The sequence below is a fragment of the Centroberyx gerrardi genome, chromosome 9 (genome assembly GCF_048128805.1).
Source record: "Centroberyx gerrardi isolate f3 chromosome 9, fCenGer3.hap1.cur.20231027, whole genome shotgun sequence".
Classification (NCBI taxonomy): domain Eukaryota; kingdom Metazoa; phylum Chordata; class Actinopteri; order Beryciformes; family Berycidae; genus Centroberyx; species Centroberyx gerrardi.
Window position 1 is genome coordinate 11,135,910 of NC_136005.1, and position 26,202 is coordinate 11,162,111.

General features: G+C 41.9%; 3 protein-coding genes across 5 annotated transcripts in view; all 3 read right to left on the reverse strand.

The window, feature by feature from the left end:
• The window catches only part of eps15 (epidermal growth factor receptor pathway substrate 15), a 28,056-nt gene extending 16,771 nt beyond the window's left edge, over positions 1-11,285 (reverse strand). For 2 of the 3 annotated variants that reach the window (XM_071921771.2, XM_071921770.2), the window contains exons 1-12: positions 11,241-11,285; positions 8,131-8,172; positions 7,025-7,114; positions 6,833-6,880; positions 6,623-6,718; positions 6,174-6,236; positions 5,730-5,855; positions 5,155-5,214; positions 4,471-4,701; positions 4,019-4,164; positions 3,127-3,283; positions 1,453-1,535 (exon numbers count right to left, since the gene is read on the reverse strand). In XM_071921771.2, coding sequence (XP_071777872.2) covers positions 1,453-1,535; positions 3,127-3,283; positions 4,019-4,164; positions 4,471-4,701; positions 5,155-5,214; positions 5,730-5,855; positions 6,174-6,236; positions 6,623-6,718; positions 6,833-6,880; positions 7,025-7,114; positions 8,131-8,172; positions 11,241-11,267 — 1,169 coding nt within the window. In that variant the 5' untranslated portion in view covers positions 11,268-11,285. The remainder of the gene's footprint in view (positions 1-1,452; positions 1,536-3,126; positions 3,284-4,018; positions 4,165-4,470; positions 4,702-5,154; positions 5,215-5,729; positions 5,856-6,173; positions 6,237-6,622; positions 6,719-6,832; positions 6,881-7,024; positions 7,115-8,130; positions 8,173-11,240) is intronic. The other variant, XM_071921772.2, reaches the window with a different exon arrangement.
• Positions 11,286-11,690: 405 nt separating this feature from the next.
• Positions 11,691-17,392, reverse strand: LOC139929031 (calreticulin). Its single transcript, XM_071921778.2, has 9 exons — positions 17,169-17,392; positions 16,465-16,566; positions 15,800-16,003; positions 15,261-15,355; positions 14,722-14,931; positions 14,434-14,547; positions 14,002-14,145; positions 13,420-13,512; positions 11,691-13,134 (listed from the first exon to the last, which is right to left on the reverse strand). The coding sequence occupies exons 1-9, from the start codon at positions 17,260-17,262 to the stop codon at positions 12,904-12,906; spliced, it is 1,287 nt and encodes a 428-aa protein (XP_071777879.1). The 5' UTR covers positions 17,263-17,392; the 3' UTR covers positions 11,691-12,903.
• Positions 17,393-17,918: 526 nt separating this feature from the next.
• tor3a (torsin family 3, member A) lies at positions 17,919-25,855 on the reverse strand. Its single transcript, XM_071921779.2, has 6 exons — positions 25,690-25,855; positions 25,125-25,247; positions 23,339-23,604; positions 20,766-20,941; positions 20,095-20,219; positions 17,919-19,275 (listed from the first exon to the last, which is right to left on the reverse strand). The coding sequence occupies exons 1-6, from the start codon at positions 25,853-25,855 to the stop codon at positions 19,028-19,030; spliced, it is 1,104 nt and encodes a 367-aa protein (XP_071777880.2). The 3' UTR covers positions 17,919-19,027.
• Positions 25,856-26,202: the final 347 nt, after the last annotated feature.

Genomic DNA, 26,202 nt, shown 5'->3' on the forward strand with positions numbered 1-26,202 from the left:
AGGGGTGGGGGTTGTAGTGCTACTTCCTCACTTCTCACTCTCAGCTTTCAAGAATAAGGAAGCTTAAGTGGTGAGCATTGAAACAAATAACTCTCTTTCTCTATATCTATATCTATATATATCTATATATGTAGGCCTATATACACACACACACACACACACACTTTTTTCTCTCTGTATCTCCCTCCCCCTCTCTCCATCATGCTGAGAGTTAAGTATTTCTTTTCAGGTGATAAAAGATCTTCTGTTTTTCCTCAATAATCAAACAGAAAGGACTGAAAGCAGCTTGTTTGCTCTTTCCTGTCACCCTCTCTCAAATATGCTTCAACGGTTTCAGGGGCAACAAAAGAAACAAGTAAAGATGTCGTCTCTTTTGACCCTTACTTATAGCCGCTTTATAGGCCCTCATTAGGCCAAACTGGGTAATTTGTAAGGACTGCTGGATGTGTGTTGCAAGTTTTGTGTCAATCGGACGCACAGTGTAGGAGGTAGGGCCTTTCAAAGCTTTATTTATATCACTACATCAGGCCATTTAGCATTATTTTTGTAAAAGCCAGAACAGCGCAAAGATGCATTATCCCTCCAAGTTTCGTCAAAATCAGACCAGCGGATTCATACTTGAAGATATCCTTTATATTGTTTGACAATTATCCAGTCAAACCAATTAATCAACCATCTCCATCTTGCATCCCTCTGTATTCACCTCCACATCACAGTCACAGAGCAGCCAGATAAACTCGGCTCTCCAGCCATCTGCTCTCTTTGATATCCAGCAGCAACAACACAGGTGTGTGTTTCCTCTCGTAAAGTGTGTGGGTGCGAGTGAGAAAGAGAAAAACAAAGACAGAGAGAGCGAGAGATACAGATTGTGTGCATGTGACTTTTTTCCACCTCTACATGGCTTGCACTCATCTTTGCTGAGTCAGCTTCAAACCCGTTCCTCCAATGTGGTTCACAAACACCAACTGTTTTTTAACTGTGACCAGCAGCTAGTATTAGTCACTATGTCAGTCAGTCTGTCCCAGAAATTTCTAAAAACCCCACTGCACATATAGAGCCTCTGAACCAATACGTTTTGGTAGGACTGTTTGACTGTTGAACTCTGCAAGCACAGATTAGTTACGTTATGCTATCTGACATGGTCAATTTAAACGATAGAATTTTTCCACCGAGATACTAAGAAAAAAGTTAGACCAAAATGAATCCTTTACTTGGATAACATTGATTGATGTTGCACACAGTCAAGAAAAGGCCTAAATAACAGATCATTGATTAGACCCATTCATGAACATCCTTATAGTGGCTGCATAATCAAACCAGGTACAGGCCAACTTTAGGCTACCGCTTATCACAACGGCCCCAACAAGGTAACCTGCACCAATCTGCTCACAGCTTATTATGAGTTATGTGCTTGTTGTTGTTTTTGAACAGATTTTCTGAACGGAAGCTTACCTTTGTAGGTCGACAATCTCGTTACTGAGAGAGTCCAGCTCCTTGATGGCAGAGAAGTCGGCTGCCAGGTTGGCCGCGTTATTCTGGAGGCAGAGGATAATTTAGAGGTGGATGTTAAATCACTATTGCAGTTCAAACGCCATAACAATGATGAAACCTCATCTTGGCTAAGAATTACCTTTCATCGCAGATTAATCTAGACTAGACTGTGTCAAAACTCATTTAGTGGAACTAGAGAGAACCTCGAAATGACTCATATGTTGATGAGAAATCTCGGATATTCAAGACGCGTTACAGAGTGTATGACACAACACATTCACAGCAAAGCACAAACAAATGAATGACAGAACTACATTGATGGCGTTCACAAAAACTACACACAGCCACTGATGGAGACACAAAGGGCAGGGACGGGAGCTAGAGGAGGAGTAGTAGTAATACTGGGAGAATACTGGTAATAAGGTCCTACAGAAGCTCTGGGTCCAAAGGTTTCTTTCAAATACTTCTATTGTGCTTGATTTCGCTTTATTTTTTATGTCAAGCAGGTGCAGATTGCAACTGCATCCATTCTGCTGTACTTTAAAAAAATAAATAAAATAAAAATAAATCAAGTCAACTCAAGCCTTTGACAGAAACAAAAGTCACATCTACAGCCCAGATGTGGTGCAGTGGGTGCATCTCAAAATACTAAAAATGGCATCCTCTCCTCTTGTCTCCTTTCCTCCTAAGCATCAGTATTTGGATGAACACTATTGATGTGGTCATGGGAAAATGCAAAAGTAGATTTGATTTAGATTTGACAGAAAAGCTGGATGAACACAAGTCAAATAGAAATATGAAGTTAGAGAAAATCAATATGAGTCACAGTAGAAGAGATGATGAGGAAAGGAAGCCTGTTTACAGTATTTGAGATGCACCTGACTCTGTTAGCTAGCAGACTCACTCAGCAGAGTCTCCATCTAGAGGGAAATCCCGACATGTAAAGTGGACAAAGCATAATATGCAAAGAGTAGACACAGAAGGAAAATAAACAGAGCGCCACAGAGAGAGACGGAGAAACAGCCGCAAGCTAAAAGAAAAAATCCAAACACACACAACAGAAGAGGGAAAAGATAGGTCAAAAAACAAAAAAAGGACAGAGAAATCAAATTGTATTTTTAGCATCAAAATGACTCACATGTTTAATGTTGACCAAAACTGATGTACTAATAATATCAGTCAGTAATGCACCAAAATCAAGATTAAGATCACACTGAGAGTGATCATGCCAATTTGGCAGAGATAAAACTATATATATACAGTATATATATATATATATATATATATATATATATATATATATATATATATATATATATGAGAGTAGATAACATGCATAAACAGGCAAAAAAGCAGCCAGTGCATGATTAAAGAGAAATAAACTTTTTTCTTCTCTTTAGCAAACACACACACACACAAAATTCCCATACACACAGCAATCGAGACGCACTTCTACTTCAGTACCATTATCAACATCACTGTGGTTGCATTTATAAATTATTAGGCTACCGTTACTCACTTTTATTATTACTATTACAACTATTATCATTATTACTGTGACTCTGTTGTTCTATTTATCATCATTTTCATTCTGATTCGTGGACTTCATGTGCAGGTGCTCAGACTGTGACTCACCTGTTTGATGTTGAGTCTGTCGGAGGGCGGGATCATCTCAGGGGAGAGGCTCTGCGGAGGGTCCAGGCCTTTCGTCAGCTTCTGGTTGATCAGATGGAGCGCCAGGGCAAACTGCTCTCGGGTCAGTTTCCCAATGTCTCCAATGTCACAAAGCTCCCTGACACACACACACACATGGACACACACACACACACACACACACACATATTGCATAACAGAGTAATGATTTACACCTCAGGCAAAGACTATTTCTGACAGCCTGACTGGACATCATGTTCAGCGGTTATGGAAGCCAATACACAGACAGACAGCACAACAACAGGACAGAGGGTAATCAGCCATGCAGAGATGAAAATCCATGTGATGTGAGGATCCGGTGTGAGATTCGGTTGTCCTCGTGGTTTGTGTCAGTATGTGCTGTGATGCTGTGAAAACTGTCGATATGGCTCTGCACCAACGCCACCGAGGACTGTGCAGTTACAGCTAAAATAATACTATACTGTGATTATGATTACTAATCATGACCATTAGTCTTGATTTGAGGGACAAAATTGTTTTTATAATTTTTCCTTTTTGCATCTTAAATCAACATTCATTTTCAACTCTTGACCATTTTCAGCTCCAGTTCTAAGTGAAATTAAATGTTCTATTCTATGATCATTAATTGTGCAAACTAAAAAAAACACAATATGTGATTTAAAAGATCAACTGTGCAGCCCTAATGCCACCAATACATATTCCTGTAAATTTATTGCACTTGGTGAATAAAGAGATTCTGATTCTTAAGTCAAAACTAAAATAAATCTCCACAGGGTGGGTGAGCGACAGAATTACAGAACGCCTCAAATGCGGGCAGAGCTACTGACGGGGGAACTTTGCCGTCCCTGCTTACCAGATGCGAGCCAGCGTGGCAGAGGGCAGCCCGGTCTTGAGGAAGATGTCTCTGACCTCGGGTCCGGACACCAGGCCGTCCATGTCGCCGTCCGTCTTGCTGAACAGCTCATCGTACTTGGCTTTGTCTGCTGGGGACACCACCCACTGGACAGCAAAAACAGACAGTAACTACGACGAACGGCCAACTTTCTGCTTTGTGAATATGGTTAAAATTTACGAGAGCCTACACTGACAACAAAACAGCATTTCAACCTCAGAATTCACTTACCTTCACATTCTCTCTCGTCTCATTCTTTTGAAAAACACACTGAACTAGCCAATTTGACTTCATTTTGAGCATTTCTTGTCACCGTTTTCAAATGTTAAATATAAATTGTATAATATCGTTTTGAAATATCCAACAGCTTCTCATATACTTCGGCGCCCAGGAGCGATGGGTCTGGTACTCACAGGGGCGGCGGCTGGCGTCGGGGCAGGAGCGGGGGCTGGTTTAGGAGGGTGGGGCATGGTTTTCGCCCCGGAGTGGGAGGAGCGACTGTCTTTGGCGGAGGGGGGCGAGGGCAACAAGGGCATCACAGGAGGCGCCGAGGGTTTTTTCCTCTTGGAGGGGGGAACCAGGGGAGGTGGCAGAGACATGGGGACAGGCTCCCCCTCCAGAGCCCTGTAGACCAGATACATGGCCTGGGGACAGGGCAAAAATCAATGATAAAAGACTGTTACCAATAACCCATCTCATGGTTATTGAGCCTTCACACTTAAAACAAGTCTCAAATTCACATTTTCCACTGGGGAATTTGTTCCATTCAGGCCTGGAGATATCATCCTCACAGCTTATAAAAGTTGCAAACATCTGGATGTTATATAAGCAGTAAACACACACACACACACACACACACACTTTGGTGTAAAATCCTTCATATCTATTCTGACAGCTAAAAGACAGAGGAAAACAGCTTTTTTGTTAACAACCCATGACAAGTTATAAATAGACACTAGTTCAATTCTGTAATATATCAAGGGCAATAGTATACAGATTTGAATATATCAGTTTAAAAATAGCCTAAAATGAAACTAATGGCAGATTATATGTATAATGTATGGGGGTTTCTGCCTGGTAATTATCCCATTTCTTACCACAGCAAATTCGTCTCTGTCCAACATTCCATCTCTGTCGAGGTCACTGAGCTCCCACACCTTCAACACACACAAACACTTTTGCTTAGCACGCATCAATAGAAAACTATGGGCTTAAAATGAACATGTGTCCCTGAAATCCCTCAGTAACTAGCAAGCTCTCACTTCCTCTCTGATTTCATTTTCTACATCAGTGCTTTTAAATTTCACTTCTCTTTTCGTTTACTGCATTCTGTTGTTTTCCACCTATGTGTTTTGCTGTCATTTAGATTCTGTTACAAATAGAGTTTATTCTGTTATCCAACGCAGCCGTCTTTGCTTGTCATGTTGATTTCTCGTTTGTCTTTTGTTTGTTCCCTTCTTTTGTTTGTTTTGAGGTGAAGTGTGTTTTTAATAAGGCCTTTTGAGTTTTTTTAATGCCACCTGTACAAATCCGTTAACTATTCTCTTCTTGCTGCGTTTTTTTTTTGTTTTAATTTCTCACTTTGTTTTCATCTCTTTGCCTCTATGTTTTCTCACTATGTAACTAAACTAAAAGCCGTCATCTGTCTGGTTCCTCAGTCTGGGGGTCGTACCCTGCCCAGGACGTCCACTGGCAGCTTGGAGTTGAGCAGGACGGGCTTGACCTTGTCTCCCGTTAGTATCCCTCCCACCGGAGCCAGACTGTCGAAGATGGCGTCAAACTTCATCTTCTCCTCAGCCTGGGGAAAAAACAGATGCGCTTGTCTTTATCATGAAGCAGCTTCTGTAAAAGACTGTTCTAGGAAAGGACAAACCATACATTCACATTTTTTCCAATGTATAAATGTGCTACTGAAAAGTTTAGGAGGTAGGAGAGAAATTAAGGACCATGATCTGTGAAAATAATTGAAAATAACCATTACTATTTCGCATGGTAAGCTTCCTTTTTTAAATTTTCTAGATAGCATCAATTTATGTTTAGGAGTGGATGCTACTGACATGGCACTACCGCAGAAGTCTGTGTTGCATAATAACAGGAAAGCTTGTGATTGCCTCACCTTGACCACCCAGGGAATGTCAATGGCCACTCCTCCTGGTAACAGCGGGCTGCTTGTGTCATGCTAGGATTACAACAATTAGTCAACCTTAGCGCAAACATGTTTTTCATCAGGCTAATTAACTACAATTTGTTATTTTCGAGTTTGAATTCACAATAAACTGTTATGTGTAAGCATTGTGGCAGTGAGCTTAAGTGAAGTCTTTTTTGGTGTTGATCCATCCATGATTTTGCTTATGGGCCTTTATTAAGACCTGTGTTAAATAAAGTTGAAAAATAATGACAAAAGCAAAAGAAAAACAATTCATTGTCCCAATACTGGCACTTCTGACTGTACAGTATGTCTGGAAGAAACTTTGAATTAACAACAGCAGCATTTAGAAATAGGATATAGATAGGATGGAGCCAGTGTTGAAATGTACAGCACAGAGACAAGTAAATTGAACTTACAAACTTGGGGGGAGGAACGGCCAGATGGAGGCTCTTGAGCGCCACCTCCAGGCCATTCTGAGCACAGGCCACCAACCGCAACGCTATGAAGAATTGCTGAGGGGAACAGGGGTATGACAAGTGACGTCAGCCTACTGATTACAAACACTAAAAGTGATGCATCTAAAACACACAAATCTGTTATGTAGTAAATCCACAATGTATTTGTACCTGTTTGTTGAGGCACCCTTTACGCTCAGAGTCTGCCAAATCCCAGATCTACAAAGACACATATGCATTTTACATTTTAGGAATTACACTGATGCTCTACTACAAAGTGACTAACTGTATGAGTTAATATTTGTTCATCAACATGACTAGTGAAGACTAGAGAAGAGCTGCTGCTGTGCGTGTTGAGCTTACCTTCCCCAACACCAGGTCAGCCAAACCCGACCTCTTTAGGAACAGAGCAGCATCAGCTGCTGCCACCCGCCCACTGCCAGTCGGATCAACCTGCACACACACACACAGACACAAAATACACACACACACACACACGCACACACACCCACACACACACACACACACCCGTTCATTAGAGCTCATTCCATTTTACAAACATCAGTGATACAGCTGTGCTGCTGGCAAAGAGACTACATTTCTTATTGGTCATTTGCTGCGGACTGACGTAATGAAAAATGAACCGGGTATGGGTTTCAGCATTTCATTAGATGCTGTAACTGTGTTCTTCGCTCTAAAAGGAAGGTCTGTCAGTGTTAGGGAAGCAAATAAAGAACAAGTGAAAAAGTGTGAGAATTGCCCTGTGGGCTAGGAGAATCTCTGAGTCAGTTAAAATCAATACTGATAATAAACCAAAGCGATTTTCTCAGCAGTCTGTTTGCTTGGTACTGGGTCTACACTAACCGCAACACTTAGTCCTCTTTCATGAGGCTCCCGGCTAGCTCCTCTGACAGGTTTGGCAAAGAGAACCATTATTTATTCATGGAGAAGCTTCCCTCCATTGGACACAGAGACTAGATCTGAGAGAAGAGAGATCACTGTTCACTGCAACGTCGCCGTGGATTAACACAGATGATGCTATGCAGCATCTCTCTGAATTTCAGTATATCTCTCTCCAACCACATTTCATTCATATATCGTATTCTATGGATTTAGCTGAATTCTCTAATCCAGAGCGATTTACAGTACAATGAACAGTAGAATGAGATTAAAATTCCTAGATCGCCGACATTACAAGCAAGCAATAGTAAGGGGTTCAAGAGTCAAAGTCACAGCATTCAGACTGTAGATGTAACAAATATTCCTGTTTGCAGAATAATACTGTATGATAGGGGGGTGTAGGTACATTTTTTTTTTCCTTGATGGAAATTAAAAGGTAAATTCACTGCTTATACAATTACTGATATACACACTATCTAGGCAATGTGTAAGAAGTACTGTTTCTGAAAAGATAACAACATAATCTGAATAAATTAATTATGTTGTAGTAAAGAGATATTTTTGCCTACCTGCCGATAGTATTTGTCATAGATGGGATTTCCACTGGAGAGCTGTTGGGGAAGACAAACAGTTTACTGAATTTATCAATACATTGTGAAACTATAACAGAAGCACTTGTCTCTGTCCAGATGGCCGCATTTAGGCCTAGGCATAAGAATCAACAAATCACTAAACTGACCCATAATTCTGTTCGGATACAAAATAAACCTGAGTAAATACCGGGCCTGCTTAACATGCTTTGTAACTTCTACAGATCCAGTCTACAAGCTCAAATGATCAACAAGTGTTTGTTTGACTGCTGGCCAAGCGTGTCACCCACTGTGCCAAGGCAGCTGCCAAAAAACAAGGCTGATCCGTTACAGATGGGGGAGGCAAAGGCACAGACTTCAACCAATATGGCAAATATCAGCATTATTTTTCATCATCGTGTTCATATCAGTGACTAAAACAGCTGCTTGTCAAATCGCCCTGTACATTTCCCGGGTAAATACGAACACAGTGACTTTGATAACCGCTCATCCAAAAAGAACAAAGGCCAACATGTCAGTCTGTTGTGCAAAAGAGTAGCAGCCATAAGACCTGTCTGACTGTAACAGCTGGAGCCAGCATTCTAGTTTTTCCACAACATATACAGCTTGTGGAGGCTAGTCTGCAGGTCTGGGTAGGACGAGGCAAAGTGACGACTCCAGACATGAGAGCATTATCCTGAGTAATTCCACTTATGAGTGTATGAGAGAGGCACTCCTATCCCATGTTTCCTGGCAGTGTCATGCAAGTCCCATATTCTCTGACTAACGCAATAAGGTGTGTGTGCTGTACTGCACAGCCGCCTCGTATGAGTCAGGTTACAGAAGGTTCCTGCTGATTTGCAAGTAGACGGACCATGACTTGCTTCCTCCATCTTCATGATATAGGCTTCACTTCCTGAGGCTCTTGACGGTCAACTAACAGAGCTACAGCAGGGTGTCCCTCCACAGACAACAGTCTATTTTGCCTTATGTCATTTCCTCCTTTCCTCCCCCCCATTTCCTCTTTTAATGCAATTGATGGTCTGCTGCTGGACTGCACAGGAAAAGAATCTGCATTTCATTCTTCATATAACCAACATGACAATTTTCTGTTGTGCTTGCTATATGCTTTTAAATAGATAGGTGCAGATCAGCAGGAACGTAAAGGAAGCTAATTGCGTGTATTGTGATACAACTGGGGAGTGGCCATTTTTAACCAGTGGGTAAAGGCTTTCTTTCTGGAGGCACTCTTCCTTGTTGTGCCTACACACACACACACACACACACACACACACACACACACACACACACACACACACACACACACACACACACACACACAAAGAAACACAAAATCACCTCCACTGTAAAAGAAAAGCAGGAGAATGTCAAAGATCTTCTTGGATTTCAGTCCTGTTAAAGATTTACATAGCTCGGACACTGAGGGTGAGACTTGCAAGAAAAACATAGCCTATGCTCAGCCTGGTTGCCTGTCAGCTATGTCAATTGCCAATTCATAATCCGATGACTATTCACACACACTTATCTTTCTCTGGCCAATGCCACTTTTTCTATGACACACAATAGTGTGCCTGGAACTGTTGGCGGCTGCAACACTGTGGTCATTGTACTGGCGACTCTTTAATTGAGCATTGAAAAAACACCCCTCAATCATTCTGTAGCTCGCCTATACAAAACTGCAGCAGATAGCAAGATACGGTACAGTACAGGAGTTGACAGGCCAGTCTAGTTTGCTCTAGAAATTGCTACTCCCTAATCCACCAGCAGCAAGGAAACACTAATGTAATGTTACTACTAACACCCTACAGTAGGCCTATAGTTTGAGGACACAGATTATCAGGTGGAAAAGCTTCGGCATGACAGCACATAGGCTTCAAGACTTCTTACAACATACATTACTGCCTGAAAGACCGATGAACTCACACAACATGGCAATCTCATCACACAATATTTAGAGAACCAGCTACTTTGATTTTTTTTTAAATTGCAGCCTATGGTTGCAGCTTCAGCAATTGACTAAGCCTGAGAGGGTTTTATTTTACAAGTAGTCCATTTATGAACCCATCTGTGAGAGCTAATGATGGCAATACTGCTGGGTTCAGACTGTTAGGTTATTAGCAGACAGCTCTTTTCTGTTGTCAGAGGTAACAGTGGCTCGGGTAACAAGTCGAGGACTGTAACCTAGTTATCAGACCTGGGTGCTTCCAACTAAATAAGATAGTTGGTTTGCACAGTACAAAAACTAACTTCCACATACTGCATTTAACTTAGCTAACGTTAGCAATATTTTGTGACTACAGAAGGGCAGTCCACCCAAGTGCACTTCCTCTTACTAGGAGCAAAACAGCTAACTGTTAACACAAGCATCTTATTCTCTCTGTTTTAGATGGGCAGTTGGACACAGGGCAAACCTCGCAGGCAACCATAGCAAACAAGGCTAACGTTAGTTGATTTCCAAAGGTCATGGGCAGCACACTAACCCACTCTGTGAAGCTCTTCTAATAATAGCAATAAATATACTGGTTACTGAGCCTAACCATCTAGCAAGCTAAATAAGCAGCGATGAGAATCTCAACATAGACTGTATAACCTATGAAGCCAGTAACTAATATTTGTGGCAGCGAGCAATAGCAATGGCTCTAGCAAAGAAATTTTGACAGTGGAGCCACAACAAAACAACACATGGGAGCTCGTATAACATCCCTCTGACCAGGACCAACTAGCCTGCAGCAAACTAAGGCAGTACAAAATAGGATTATTTACATCCCCAATCGACTCGAAACCGTACAACGTTTGCTTGGCATTAGTTTGCTAAAGCAGCTCTAAAACAGCCCCATACTGCACACAAACTAGCACTTAGCTAGCAGGCTAGCTAGCTAGCTACGCCCTTACGCAGTCCCCAAAGAGATTAGGCAGAAACTTTTCCCAGTCAGAGCAGGACAAAACTTCCAAAAAGAAGGACAAGGATCGCCGTACGCCCGCGTTTTCGCCTACCGAAATTAACTAACATTATTGAAATGTTTATGAGTAGTAGATAGAGGCTAGAAAACATTTCTGGTCGTTAGATTTGAGTTGTAAGACAGTGTTACCTGAGTAAGAGACAGAGTGGCAGCCATAGTGTTTCTGTTCCCACTGCTTTCATTCTGCGCTGCTGCCAGACTCACACAGGGGCCGCTACAAAACCTGGCGCTGGACTTTAAACAGGAACCATGGAAATCCATGACTGGAATGCAGACAGTCTGTCTACGGTGGACTTTACTCATAACTGTTTAGATATTATTTAGTTTGAAATATATTCTGCCATGTAGTATCCCTACAGCCAAAACAGAACATATGGCTAAAAACTATAAATTAACCAATGAGGAGCGTGAGAAATGTGAACAGGAAAAAAGCTAAATCCTACTTAGAAATATAGTAAAATGCCCTAAGGGCCTGTAGTGACCATGTAAAGTTTATGTAGTCTGCAATGCAGCCAAAGTAAATAACAGTCCCACTGTAATATAACAAAAGACATCTCATAGAGAAAGGACTTCTACTCATTTCCTTCTGGTTGTATTTATTGGACAGAATTCCTCTCTTTTTACACAGCAAAATGAAAACATCCTCCCACTTCAATTACTAGCATTAGTACAAAATGTGTCTTTACAAAAGGACCAGCTTTCAGTCTGTCTGGGACAGTGTGTTGGGCTACAGCAGTGCGGAAATGTTGGCATCAGAAATGAGGGAACTGGTCGCAGCGTCCACCCACTGTGACAGACCACTACTGGATGAACCTAAAATTAATACGTACCAATGGACAGAAGCTCTTTCCTGCTACTTAAGCGTTCTACAGTTCAAGAGTCTACAGTAAATGTATGGTTTATTTAGACACACAAAACTACCTGCACTGAAGAGAAAAAATGTTACTGTTTTTTAACTATACAGTACAAAACTATGCAAGGGATTCCATCTCAAGGAACCCCATATCACCTTCCTATGGGCAACGGCATTTTTTGAGCAGGCCGTCACATATATACAGTTTCTGTCCTGATGCACTCTTGTCCGCATGCCGTACACATCTGTGTGAATCTGAGAGGATTAGATAAGAGGAGGCAGGATGAAAGTAGGACTCCATATTATGTCTAACCCTACGAAATCCTCTGAGATCCACATGATGTCTGAGGAGGGCCGAGAGGGGCGGCTTGAGACAGAGTCAGAGTGACATGACAGCAAAAAAACAAAACAAAACAAACAAAAAATCCCCACATGACAGATTAATAAAACAAACAAAAACACATGAGGTAAACAAAACATTTTCATGGTATGGGATCATAGCCCAAATGTATCTTTTCATGTAACAAAGATGACAATAAACTTCATAAAAACTCAACTTTGTGCAGAACACAGCTGACAATTTATATTTTCTGTTGCATATTAACAGCAAATCAGTTGTATGGGTGTTGTGTAATAGTTTCCGGTCTCGACAATCTTTATAATCTTCATTCTTTGCGTTACGGTTACAACCTCCTTGTTTCATAACAACAATAATAGCACATGTAAACATGAAAACAAAACAGTTGTTGCCCTTTTTCACCTATTCCCTCATCCTGTAAACAAAACTAAAGGCCCCACCCACCCCCACCCCCTGCCCCCCCACCCCACCCCACCCCAGGGTGTCGGTCATGAAGGTCTTTCAGCTCAGTCTCCAGCCTTGATCCAATGGCTCATTGACACAGACAGTCAGGTTCTCTTCTAAAAGTTCCTGTGAGGAGTTTATAACTCATCCTTGAGTTTAGAGTCTGTGCCTTCATCCTCCTCTTCCTCCTCCTGCTCCAGCTCATCCTCCTCATCCTCCTCTTCTTCCTCTTCCTCCTCCTCATCTTTCTCCTCTTCCTCCTCCTCCTCATCTTCCTCCTTCGCCTCATCTTTCCTCTGCTTGTCCTCGTCCTCGCGCTTCTTTCTCTCCTCCTCCTCTTGGCTCTCCTTCATCTTCTTCTCTGTGTCCTGGAAAGGAAGCACATGAAAAAAATTAAATTATCTGACAGCAATATGAATTAGTTCCAAAAGCTTCTTTTTTTTAATAAGATGAACCTTCAGAATAAAGAAGACAAATTAAAATGTCAGCGGAAGATCTGCATCAAAAACTCAGTAGTCGTCATCAGACATTGATGCTTCAGCCAGTCAGCATTGAAATGATGGTGTGTTTCTCCATAAGTGCTAAAGATGTTTGAGATGTGAAAAAACAAGATGCAGTTTGAAAAGCGGTGAGGACAGAGGCTGTGGACTGACCTTGGCTTGACCCCACGTGTCGACGCCGACTTCCTCTGCCTGGTTTGGGTCGTTGGTGATGAGGAAGTTATCAAAGATGGTACCAGACTTAACCTGCATCAGAAAGAAATTTATTATTATTGAATGGATATTATACTGTCAGATGCTTCATACAAACAAATGACAAACAAAATGAGTGAAAAACTAGTGTCCTATAGGATCTAAAACCTAAATATAACCAGGAATGGAATTTAAGGGTTTTGGGCACCGGCTCAGAATTTTTTGTCTGCCATTTCCACTAGCCCACATTCAAATTTGGCTAACAACAAATACTATTTTGCACTAGCTCTGGCAGAAAATATATTAGCCACGGGGAAGAGAGCTAGGAAAATGTTCTATTTGTGAATATAGGTGATGAAGATGTGATATATGGTCAATTTGACTACTGTTAACAAAATGTACTTATTGTAATGTAATGAATATAACCAATAGGTATTAAAAGCAAGAACCAAATATAATAATGGTCTTTGGTAAGATCATAAATAGCAGACAAACAGTGTAGAAACTTGCTTTGTTTAGTCAGTAATCAGTCGGCCATCTTACCTGCCACAGGTCGAGTCCGATCACGCCGATGCTGTCATATTTGTAGATCTCGGCATCGGCTGTGTACTCTGGGTTGTCGATCTCAGGATGGACCCACTTGCCCTTGTAGGCAGGGTTATCGATCTCTCTGGGCTTCCACTCGCCCTACGGAAAGCAAATTGGCACAGAAAGCCAGGCAACATGGTTAGTTTAGAGAAATCACAAAAGCAAAAAGATCTTTTCATATCAGACCCACAAATCTAAGAAAAAAAAAAAATAAAGGTTTAGGTTGGAAAAAGTGCTTTATATAGAAAGTTCATTCCCCAACTTTATTTTATGATGTCAAAAATAGTATATAAATATTTTTCGGTGGCAACAAAGACAACACTGTTTTTACTCATGTTGAGAAGTAGTATATTACTGATAAGAACTTGTGTAATATCAGTTTTTTACCTTGTAGTCGGGGTTGGAGACCATGGGAGGCTCCCACTCTCCGTCCATCTCATCGTCCCAGTCGTCGGGCTTCTTGGCATCAGGATCTGGAATGTTCTCGGGTTTGTCCCAGTCCTGCCAAACAGACACAGGGGGGGAAACACAACTATGCTGAGGCAAATCAAATGCATTTTGGAAACAGATACATACAAACGAGGGCTGTTCAATAACAAAAAAGACAGACATTTAGGTGTAGGGGAATAAAAAAAAAAATGGATTCAAAATGTTTTAACTATAAAAAAGACTGACCTCGGGTTTCTTATCATCGGGGTCGGGAATCTTCTCCCTCTCATCCCAGTCCTCTGGCTTCTTGGCTTCGGGGTCCTTGATTTTCTTCGGAGGCAGGAAGTCCCAGTCCTCCTCCAGACTGCCGGACTCCACCTTCTTATTGTCGATCTTAACCTCGTAAGTGTTGTCAGGGTTGACGATCAGCGTGTACAAGTGAGTGTACTCATCATCCTGCGTGACAGAAAAAGAGATGATTAAAGCTATGAGCAGTGTGTCATTTGTTGTTACAGGGACTTTTTTAACAATTCATTTTGTGTGTTATCCACAGGTGACAAGTTATTTGCATGTAAGGTGTTTATAATATGCAATACCATTCCCACTTCTAATGTACATTCTTTGCGGATTTGATTTCATGGTGAGAAAGAAAATAAAGGCAATTCCGAAGATTTAGCAGCAATTAATAATAAAAATAAGTATGCATTTCTTTGTGCAACGGATATTGGAATCTGGCAAGGCTCTTTAATGTAGAAACCACAACCGTTTCTTGCTGTAGGTCTCACCTTGCATCTGATGTCCTTATTGATCAAATGGTTCTTTCCTTTGTAGTTGAAGATCACATGAACCTTCTTCGTGCCAGGGCCACAGATGTCAGGACCTGAGACAGGAACACAAACAACGACTGGAATTTAATCTCTCCGCCGAAAGTACAAACTAGGCAAAGCACGAGGAGGAAAGGCATAAGGAATACCTAAAATGCATCTAAAATACAGACACTCAATACACTAAGTCAGCCAAAACTTGTAATTTTTTTTGAGAGTAGCTGAGAAAGACAACAAATCAGTGGTGTTTAATTTGTGTTAACTGTCAGTAAAATTTACCACTGTCATTTGTGGAAGCCTTGTTTGTTTTAAGGCATATAAAATGCATCTTTACACTGCCATAAAACATGATGACAAGTACAAGTGCCAAAAAACACAGAAACCATGTGTTCCTTAACAGATCTGCCAATGTCTTCGAGGTATACTACATTTGATCTCTTACACCGCTGAAATATACTGTCAGCACTAAAGAGTCTAGAGAGTCAACTGGCCACACTGACCAAACATGATGTTGTATTTGGAGTCTCCATGCATGTCTTCCTGGTTGAGGTCGGAGGGGAACAGTTTGATGTAGCCTCCGCCACAGTCGATGCTCTGCTCATGTTTCACAGTGAACTGGATGACGAGAGGCTGGCCCTTGTTGTTGAAGTCGTCGAAGCGGGATGACAGGGAGTAGAAGCGGGCGTCCTGGCTGGTCTGAAGCCCTGCAGGAGAGATAATGTTACTGGACTGTGTCTTTCATACAGGTGCGGTGTTTCCTCTGTATTCAGTCAGTAGTGCTACGGAAAATGTCACATTATAAGGATGGATTCAATCTGAAACCTAAAGAGCTGTAGTCCTATGATTTAGAATTCATGTTTTATTAAATTATGTAAAAACAATGTGGTTTAGCACTGCACTAACTTCAACCACAAGGACCAGAGTGCAACAAAATCTAAAATGACTCCCAAGCATCACTGCTGTATAAAATCACAGAGACAACACTGAAATGCATAATCTGTAATTGAACCTCCTCCACAGAGATATACAGTAGAAACACACCCATGCTCTCACACACACACACACACACACAGTTTGACAATACTGTGGGCGTTAACCGTCTTGCACAAAGGCGACAGGGTGACAGTGGGAGGAGGAAACGCTGCCATTTAATCTTCCCTCTCACCTTTGTCTTTCTCTGCATCACCGTAGAACTTCCCTGCAGTCAGGACAAACTGGCCATAGTCTGATTTGTGTTTGGACTCCACCCAGCGACTCTTCCAGGCATCTGCAAAAACAGTTTGCACATAATGGATTGTCACAGCTGGACAGTCACTTTAACAGGATCACCATCAGTGTGTAGCTGCAGCTGAAATGGGAATGTCTTGGGTTGCAGGGACATGCCGGTAACAGATGACGGCCTTCACTAGCATCTACAGAGTATTATGAGACTGGTGTATCCAACATGATGGGGGTGTCGGGGATGACAGTGTGAATGAGCCGGGCAGACATGCAGCAGGGGGATGGGAGGGAGGCAGGCGGGGTTAGCTGATGCCCCGGGGGAAAAGGAGGGGATGGGGGTCAAAAGATGGATGATGCCCATATAGGCTAAATGCATTTCAAGACGAGCAGTCAGCACACAACGCATCACATCTATGCCAGTAAAATAATAAGCTGCCATGTCAAAAAGTAATTGTCTGGGTGAACTGCAGCCAACAAGCTGATATTAATGATCCAGCTCGGCAGGCTGGTTTAGCTATTCAAGTGAGCATGCATGCATGTACTGATTCAATAACGCAATGTCTGAAATATTTACAATTTCAACAAAAACAGCAAAACAATTGATCAACATCAACAATCAACGACATGATTCTCTTTCAAGGATCTTACCCCCATCTTCAAATTGTTCTCGAAAATATACAGTGGACTCGGCCAGTACAGATGCGGCCGATACGGCCATCAAAAGCAGCGACAGGGCTGTCATCCTCACGAGCTACAGCACCCTTTCAAATAGAAAATAACGAACTATAAATATAAATACAAGTAAGTGAAAATGCGCCGTGCTACACGCGTTGTTTTCCAGCCCAGACTCACACACAGTAACGTTACAGCTGAAACGCCGCTGCTGTTCTCCTCTCGGCTCGGAACAGATGTCTGAATCTGATTGGACGCCGGCTCCGAACCTCAATCAGGAAGCGTAACTGCCCTCAACCAATCGGATGAGCTGACAACTGAAGGGAGCAGACCACGCGTTCGCTTGATACACGCCCCAGGAAGGGTGAAGCGCTGTGGATAAACCATAATATGAATGGATAAATCATGCAAATTCAGTGATAGAAAACCCTCTTTTAATCGTAATTAAAGCCAAACAGTATATTAAAAACATTTGATCTCCACTAATAGAAAAGCTGCGAGAACAATTCATTTATGTAAATATTTTTGTATGATTTTTATGCCACCCCCTGGCATACCCATGAGATATGCCTGCTTTATCAAGCCAAAAAAAAGAAAAAAAAAAAGAATGGATTGGCAAAATGATGAATAAATAATCTGGAACGCATAAATGTTTTTCTTACAAATGAGTCCACTGAAATCTTTGCATGAAGTAATGAAGAATTTCACAACTCTTGTCAGTTCAATGGGGAAGTTTATTTTCTTAAAATATAATCACTGCTGTAATGAGACTTCTTTCCAACCATGTTCTTCTCATGGTTTGACTATCTGACCATCAGAGAGCAGAACCAGTGATGCAGACCAACACAGACGTGTGTGTGTGTGTGAGTGTGTGAGAGTCAAAACATACTCAGAAATTTAAAAAAATTGTAAACTATACCACACAATGACATAAATATTAACATTTACACAGATGCTATATACTAAGGAAAGGATGATGGTGTTAATCATTTATGGAGTTCATATGACACCATGGAATTATCTACCTAAAAGACATAGATTAGTTAAAGTACTGTTATCAAACAAAATTACACAAAACAGCTGACTTTCAAATGAATTCATTGCTTTCAACATGTAGTTCAAAACAGTTTCAACTGTAACAACTGCATCACAAACAGTCCCTGTATGTACCATGCCAGGTACATAGTCTGCATTTACACTCCACAAAACTCCACAAAAACTACCTGACCCAAAAATGTTCACAATGTAAGGTAACAATAAAATAATTTGGCACAGTAATATGTTCAAATATGGCAACAAAGTAAAAAAAATAATCAATGCCAACTAACCACAAATTCTGACATGCAAATACTGAAACATTACTGAACATTACTGACCTGATCTAAATTTCAAAACAGTGCAACTCAGACTTTGAGCGAGGTGAAAAGACATAAATACAGCATGACATGATGAAAATGGCTATCAACTGCCCTCTGTGACTTAAAACGCACAAAACCACTGATGCCATCTCCTTCAGCTCTCTGTCTTGGCAGTGTGTAGGTTCGAACCGGACAGGTGGGGACGAGCAGCCGCACTGCACATGATGACCATCTGGCGTAATACGTGTTCCCCTGCAACGATATTCATGTCTGCGGGGTGGGACGTGCCGCTGTTCCCTGTAATACTGGAGCTGCCCTGCTGTCCGGTCTTCTCCGAGGGACCTGGACAGACACGGGATGTATCTGAGGGGGGGAGAGAGTAGAGAAGACACGTCTCCGCTGTGGCTCTGTATGCAGATGGGCTGGTAAAGCGATCTCACTCCTCCTCCAGGTCTCTCTCTATCTGCCTCTCTCTCTCTAGGGGAGAAAGAAGTTGATCCTCTGGGGTATAGACTTGCAGCCCTGGGCCGAGAACAGTCTCTCCTCTTTGGGTACGTATAGCATCGCCTTGGCCACCTCGTCCAGCGTGCCCTCGTCCGGCTCCAGGCCTCGGGCTGCGTAGGCGTCGCGCGCACAGAGCTTGACGTGGCGATACTCCAGCGGCAGGAAGGGCACAAAGAAGTCGATCAGGTGGCCGGACATCAGCTCACTCTGAGCAAAACCACCTGGGAGAGAGATTCATGCAGGGAAATGGATAAGAATCTCTAAAGCCCAATTCAGTTTTTTTGTATAGTGACATTGAAGCAGAGTGATAAAAACACACATTGATAAAATACAACGATAAAAAACACACAGAAAGAGTATTTTATCAATAATCTGTGCAGCTGAGATGAAAAAAAGCACTTATAAAAACATCTCACCTCAGAACAAACAATAAAACAAGTCCAGTAGCAGGTCCATAAAGCTAGTGCAACAGATACATTTGTAGTTTTAACACTTTTGGGATAAGTTAGCTGTTATGTATTATTATATAAAGTGATGAATTATTTACAAGGACAGAAGGGAAAAGCAATGCTTGGGTCTGATATGAACAGACAAGCAGGTTCAAACTGATAATGAGAAAACTTTGGATCCTTCACTTGCTAGTGAAAAAATTTAAAATGACCAATGCGTTGGTCATTTTTAATTGTCTTGCAGCCCATGTAATAAAGGCTCTTTATATTTTTTCATTTGAGACTTGAGAGTGCCTTCATTTTCCTTTTGGATCACTGCTTGTTAGAATTCATTTTTTTCACAAGGAAGTAAAGGAGAGGTTTCTAGTATCAGATTAATTACATATTTTGCAGACAGCCTGATTTTAAATAATGGGTTGAGGCAACACATCGGTGAATCTTTAGGATGGCTACAGGATTTTGACATCCACAGGTAGAATCTGGTCTGGTGCGCATACAATATATCAGAGGCAACTCATCTGTATAGCAACAACACAATTGGGAATCCATTCATATGTACTGTATATCCAAACAAATATGACTGCCGCACACCTTGAGACTCCATGGCTTCAGCTCGTAGCCGATGCTCTAGATCCTCCATGCCGATATCCTCACGGTTCTGACCAGAGTGCCAAAAGTCCAGCGCTACATCGTTGATTGTCGCTCCACCTATATTACTGCAGAGAGAGCAAGCATGGCAAAAAACACTGAGCGATGGAAAATCTCTGCATTTGTTGATTTCTTGGTGCATTTGTCTATTTCTCACTTATGATCTGGTTGGCTGCGTTTGTGAGATGAAGGTTTGTCAGTTCAAATCGTGTACTTAATATGTTATGTATCAGGTGTAAATATAAATTACCCTGGGATAAATGATCTGACCTCCATCATATTACTGTAACTTAGTGTTCTGGCAATAAATGTGTTTCTATATCTGACTCCTTACATCATTCCTCAGCAGAAACTAGACATGAGTAATTGAGAACATGAAAAATCCATAAAGGGTGGTAATAGAGACAGAGGAAGAAACATCTGTCATTACAGATGAACTGCCAAAATATCTGGGCCAGTGGTGTTTGGTTACTGGTTGAAGTGCCTGATGGCTGATGTTCACTTTTGGGACACTTAGATTGGTTGCCTGCTAAGTTCAATTAATTGCAAATAAAGTATGTGACTGTATTTGAGCCGGGTCTAACAGTCAGTATGTGCCTGGAGTTTGGTCTAACCTGAGGAAGAGGAAGATGGCTCTGCGGTAGCTGACCCCGTCTACGTTGTCATAGTGATCCATGTAGGGCTTGATGGCATCGATGAGGCCCGGGTGGAGCTTCTCAGCCTCGTCGAAGATGAACAAAGTCTGAGGGCAGCGCAGCACCATGTCCCGGATCGCCTCTCTCAGCTGGCCCTGGACAGAGAGAGGGGAAGACCACACCACAGTGAAAATCACTATATCTTCAAATATAAGCAATAACAACATTCATTTTTTGTCTGCTAGTGTTCGTGTGGTGTCATAAAGTTCCTTCATGTTGTGTTGAGCTGCTGTTTCTTCTGCTTGAGTTGCTAGGTTGTTGATGAATTGCTTTTTGTCTTTTTTGATGCTCTTTTTTACCAGTTTATCGGCTGTTGTTAAGGCTGTCCTTGGCCTGTTTGCGGGTCTGTATTTTCTGTAATGTTTCTCCTGAGATCCACTCCTTGTGTTGTCTGGTCTTCCTCCCACATATGTCCTCGCATGCCTCTGTCCATGCCCTCTTCATTTTCTGCCATCTCTGGTCCAGGGTTTGCTCTTGTTCTTCCAGGTTGTCCAGGGGGTGGAACCGGTTTGAAAGGTTGATTTGGAATTGTTCTTTGATGTTCTGATCTTGGAGGAGGCTGACATTGTATCTTGTGCTGGTTTTTCTTGCTGTGTCTGAGAATTTCTTGAGTTTTAAGCAGAGTGTTCCTGTTAGGAGGTGATGGTCTGTTGCTGCATCGGCTCCTCTTTTCACCCTAACATCTTGGAGGGATCTCCTGAATTTCTTACTGATGCACATATGGTCAATCTGGTTTTCAGTTTTGTGGTCTGGGGAGACCCAAGTGGCTTTGTGCACTCTTTTATGCGGGAAGACACTACCTCCTATGACAAGGTTATGGAATGCGCAGAAATCTGTGAATTGTTCTCCGTTGTTGTTCATTTCGCCTAGACCGTGTTTGCCCATTACTTGTTCTTTTCCTGTGTTGTCTTGGCCTATCTTGGCATTAAAATCTCCTGTCAGTATGATGATGTCTTTTTTTCTCTGTTTGTTGATGACTTGTTGTAGGATTTCATAGAAGTTGTCTTTTGTTTGCTGTTCTGCCTCGTTTGTTGGTGCGTAGCACTGGATAATGCTGACTTTCTTTGTTTTTGTGAAAAACCTTGCAGTGATGATGCAAGCGTTCACTGCCTCCCACTCCATGAGAGACCTGGCTGCTTCTCTTGAGAGCATGATTCCGACTCCTTCTGTATGTGGGGCGTTTTCTTGATCGTGACCTGAGTATATTATTGTTTCTCCACTTGAAAGTTGTGTTTTCCCTGCTTGGGTCCATCTTGTTTCGCTGAGCCCTATTAACGAAAGGTTGTACTGTTTCATTTCAGCTGCTATCTGTGAGGCTTTACCGGCTTGGTACATTGTTCGGATATTCCAGGCGCCAATCTTTGTGGTGTGTTTGGTTGTAAGAAGGGGGGTCAGCTGGGCAACTTCCTTTCGGCTTTCATTGTGCAGCATCATGCTTGTCTGGGGGGAGACACCTTCCACTTCCAAACCTTGCTGTATGTTTTCCATGAATGTTTCTGTAATCATTTTTGTTCCACTAAGCGGATGATTGGTCCACCTAGCTTTACCAGAGCCCTGTTAGCCAGCATGTTTCCAGGTAGATCCAAACAGGCCTTCATGGTTACCGTATTGGCCCAGGTGGCTAAACCACCCACCATACTTCGCCCTGCCTGGCAATCCTGTACTTTACCTGTTTCCACCTCTCGCGACTTGGACGAGGGGTTGGGTTTTGAGAGGTTTGCACATCTACACTGTAGATCTAATACTGTGGAAGAGCCACTGATGCACATTTGCGCAGCCTGCATAAATGCTGTAAATGCATAGATCTGCAAACTGCAAACATGTGATCTAAATCTGTCAATAGTCAAATAAGCAGGAATCCTCTCAAGCCAACAGTTCAGTTTTAACACGACTAAGACGCTGTATCTTTACCTATTTGCTGAATTATCTTCAACACATTTTCTTTGTTCTATTCTTATCTATAGTCTATTCTTTGCTGCTGCAACGACCCAATTTCCCCTCAGGGATCATTAAAGTTTCATCTAATCTAATCTAGGGAACGGACATGAGAGACTACCAAATGTAATTCTTGAGTCCACATTTGTAGATTCTGACCTTATCTGTTTAAAAGTTCTCCTATCTACTATGTCCTGTTGGATCAGTGTGTGTAATAATATTGTGTCAATATCATTTTGAAACCCAATGCAGTGATTGTGTAAAAATCTGTTTAGAAAGGACTACGCTGGTACCTGTCGCCTGGTTGGACGAGTGCCTGGTTCCAAAAAGCATGCATCTTTTTTTTTTTAATTCACCAGGAAATATGCCAGTACTCATAGGATAAATGTTTGATTTGAAGCACTATTCCAAGTAAGACTAAATCTGTGACCTTCATCGGTCACATGCGTAATTACAAAATACTATGAAAATGCAGCTCTGACTGTGTATCTGATTAAGCAACGGCTGCATGTTCCAGGCATCGAGGCCAACTCCGTGCCAAGAGGGCTCTGTCTTACCTTGTACGTGTCCACCAGTCTGGCATGGGGGAAGTGGAAAGGGGCGATGAACAGACGGACACACTCGCTCTTCACCCCGTCCCGGTACAGGTTATCAGCCACGATCCGGGCCACAAAGTTCTTGCCGGTGCCGGACCAGCCGTGGAAGGAGAGGGTCAGCGGCTTGTTGGACTCTGGGTTGTTGATGAAACCCTGGATGGCCTTCAGAACCACGGACTGGGCCAGGTGCTGCCCGTGGAGCTTCATCTGAAGGTCCCGGGACAGGCCTGGGCGGACGCACATATGACAGACAGCACACTTCAAAATGACAGTTCCAGATAGAGGATATAATCCCTGCAATAATGTCATCACACCCTGCCAAAATATTATTTTTTACAATATTGGAATGGCTTTTTCAAAATATGTGACACACCAGTTTAGAGTTTTTACAGTCGAAGCATGCATGGCCCTTTTATGGATCAATTTGGACAATTGTATGGAATTTCACAGAGCTTTGTCTATGGAACAGACTGTAACCTCTACTGTTACTGTCCAGTCTAATATCCTATTTAGTGTAATTTGCACAATCTTGCAGGCCTTATAATGTCTGCAGTAGTTTTTATACTTTATGTCACTATATCCAAGCTCCACAAGGCTCAGACCTTATTTCATGCATTTCCATCCTATTCAGTATAACTGTCTCTTAATATGCTACTAGGGTTTTTGAAGGCTGATGCCAAAACCAATGTTTTTAGACTTAAGTCACTGATAGACAATATTTTGTTCAAATATTCAATATCTTTAAGAGCAATGTAAGACAAATCCAAGACACTCTTCTCCTAGAAAAAAGCCTTAATTTTAGTGGCCAATGCATGGCATTACACATGCAAGCCTTCCTCAGGGTGCAAACTGCAAACAGCACCCTGAGGAAGGTCAGCATGTGCCACAACGTGTCGGTGCAAGATTAAATCGGTAATGCCACGCAAACAGCTTTTTAAAACTTTTTTCTAGGAGAAGTGTGCCTTGGATTTGGTTTTCTTTATTGCTCTTCAAGTCTTAACACCCCAACTTCCAATGAGCACCTCTCTACTTCAGTGTGTTGAGAGCGACACTAAAACATGCCACCTATTCAACACTAGGGGAAACGCTGGAATACATTAGGCTTTTACATGGTAGGCTAATTACATTTACAAAAAAATAATTGAACAATTAAAATGAATAAATAAAATGAGCAAAGAGAATATAATTTCATTGTAAGTTTTACACAATGCTTTTATGTAGTTGCAGACAGGGATGAACCTCGATCATATCGGCACTGGACCACATGACTGGCAGACTTCTGATATTTACTAAAGGCCAATATCAAAGATGGGCAAACCAATATATCGGTCTCACCCTATACAACCTATTGCACAGATGGACTCTAACCTATGGCTGCAACCTACTGCATGCAACGTGGCATGATTGCACTGATAGGATCCCTTTTTGCAAATATTTAGAATGACATTAATAGCTGCACATCTGCAGTCCTGTCTGCTGTATGTCCTGCACTGTCCTCCTGCACTGAATGTGTCCTGTTGCTCCTATATCATGTTAAGTGTTTCTGTTAGTTGGCTGTCTTTGCACCACTGCCACCTTGCCAAATTCCTGTAAGTTACAGAATAAAGTGGTTATGATTTACAGTTATTTCAAGACAGAGTATTTACTGCCTCACTAGACTGACCAACACACTCACAATCACACATGGACTGGGGCAATAAAGCACCACTAAAAGAAAGATGAATCTTAATACAGTGTAGTCTGATACCTGTGATGTTGTTAGTTATCCTGCAGTCTCCAGACTCACAGCACTGGCCCAGGCTACAGTACCACTGGTGCAGCAGGCTGATGTAGTCCTGGGGAAAACCTGCCCAAAGGTCCCTGGTAGGAACTGCTCACATCAACAAGACAAGTCAGTTTATATATTCCTGTTGTAACGGCTAGGTAACATGTCAAAACTATGAAAGCAATCAAATGAAAACAAATGGTTATAAGATTAACAAGCACAGTACAGCAATGTGCATAACTGACTAATTCTTGTGTTAAACATTAGTCTGTACCTTAATTATCATTGATGGATCAGTAAAAATATTAGTATATGCTTATTTGTGTACCAGTATTGTAAAGTATTATCAAAATAACTAAATTTATTACGCTTTTATTTGATGTATAGGTAGCCTACATGCATTACATAAAACCGTTGGACAACTCCATCCAATGTGGATCTACTGGATGTCCGTTTTTCGCACTGATTTTTAACCTAATTGCTGATAATTAATAAATCCCCTTAAAGAGGATAGCTATAATTCATTCCGTTCAGAATAATCTCTTACCTTGCTGGGTAGCATCATCCTGGTTTGGCTGACACTCCCCCTCCCATATATTACAATAAATATAATTAAAATAGTACGTGGACGCGTTTGAAATGCTGTCGAACTGGAAGAAGTCAGCCTCGGCGGATAAAGCCCAGAGTAGAGGCGCAAACCAGAAGAGAAACATTGGTGAAGCAGCTAGTTTGAGCCCGTCAGATGAAGACTGAACACCGCGTCCCGTCTCAACCCCATTTAAAACCTGGCTGGCTGTTTGCCTACAGTTGCTATCCCTGGGTTGGTCACCAGGAAGCGACTGACCGCTCCCTTACGTCACTTCCTGGTTTTTAGTAATTACTGGAACACGCAATTTGCATCAAATAAGGCAAATTAGATCAAACAGACACCTCAACGATCTTAAACATGACCAAAAAAAAATCCTCTCCCAGATTTTCTGCTGGTACACCGTACGTCACTACACCATGTAGTGACGTACCAGTGTATTGACCGAACAACTTCCTTGGGAACTGGTAAAGC

What these genes read in the sequence shown, in the direction of transcription:
- LOC139929031 (XM_071921778.2), bottom strand. Translation starts at nt 17,262, where the DNA reads ATGACAGCCCTGTCGCTGCTTTTGATGGCCGTATCGGCCGCATCTGTA. An exon ending in AGAACAATTTGAAGATGGGG is followed by an intron (nt 16,567 to 17,168) that starts GTAAGATCCTTG and finishes CTGTTTTTGCAG; the next exon opens with ATGCCTGGAAGAGTCGCTGG. An exon ending in ACACGTGGGGTCAAGCCAAG is followed by an intron (nt 13,135 to 13,419) that starts GTCAGTCCACAG and finishes CTTCCTTTCCAG; the next exon opens with GACACAGAGAAGAAGATGAA.
- tor3a (XM_071921779.2), bottom strand. Translation starts at nt 25,855, where the DNA reads ATGTTTCTCTTCTGGTTTGCGCCTCTACTCTGGGCTTTATCCGCCGAG. An exon ending in GCCATCTTCCTCTTCCTCAG is followed by an intron (nt 20,220 to 20,765) that starts GTTAGACCAAAC and finishes CTCTCTCTGCAG; the next exon opens with TAATATAGGTGGAGCGACAA. An exon ending in TGAAGCCATGGAGTCTCAAG is followed by an intron (nt 19,276 to 20,094) that starts GTGTGCGGCAGT and finishes TCTCTCTCCCAG; the next exon opens with GTGGTTTTGCTCAGAGTGAG.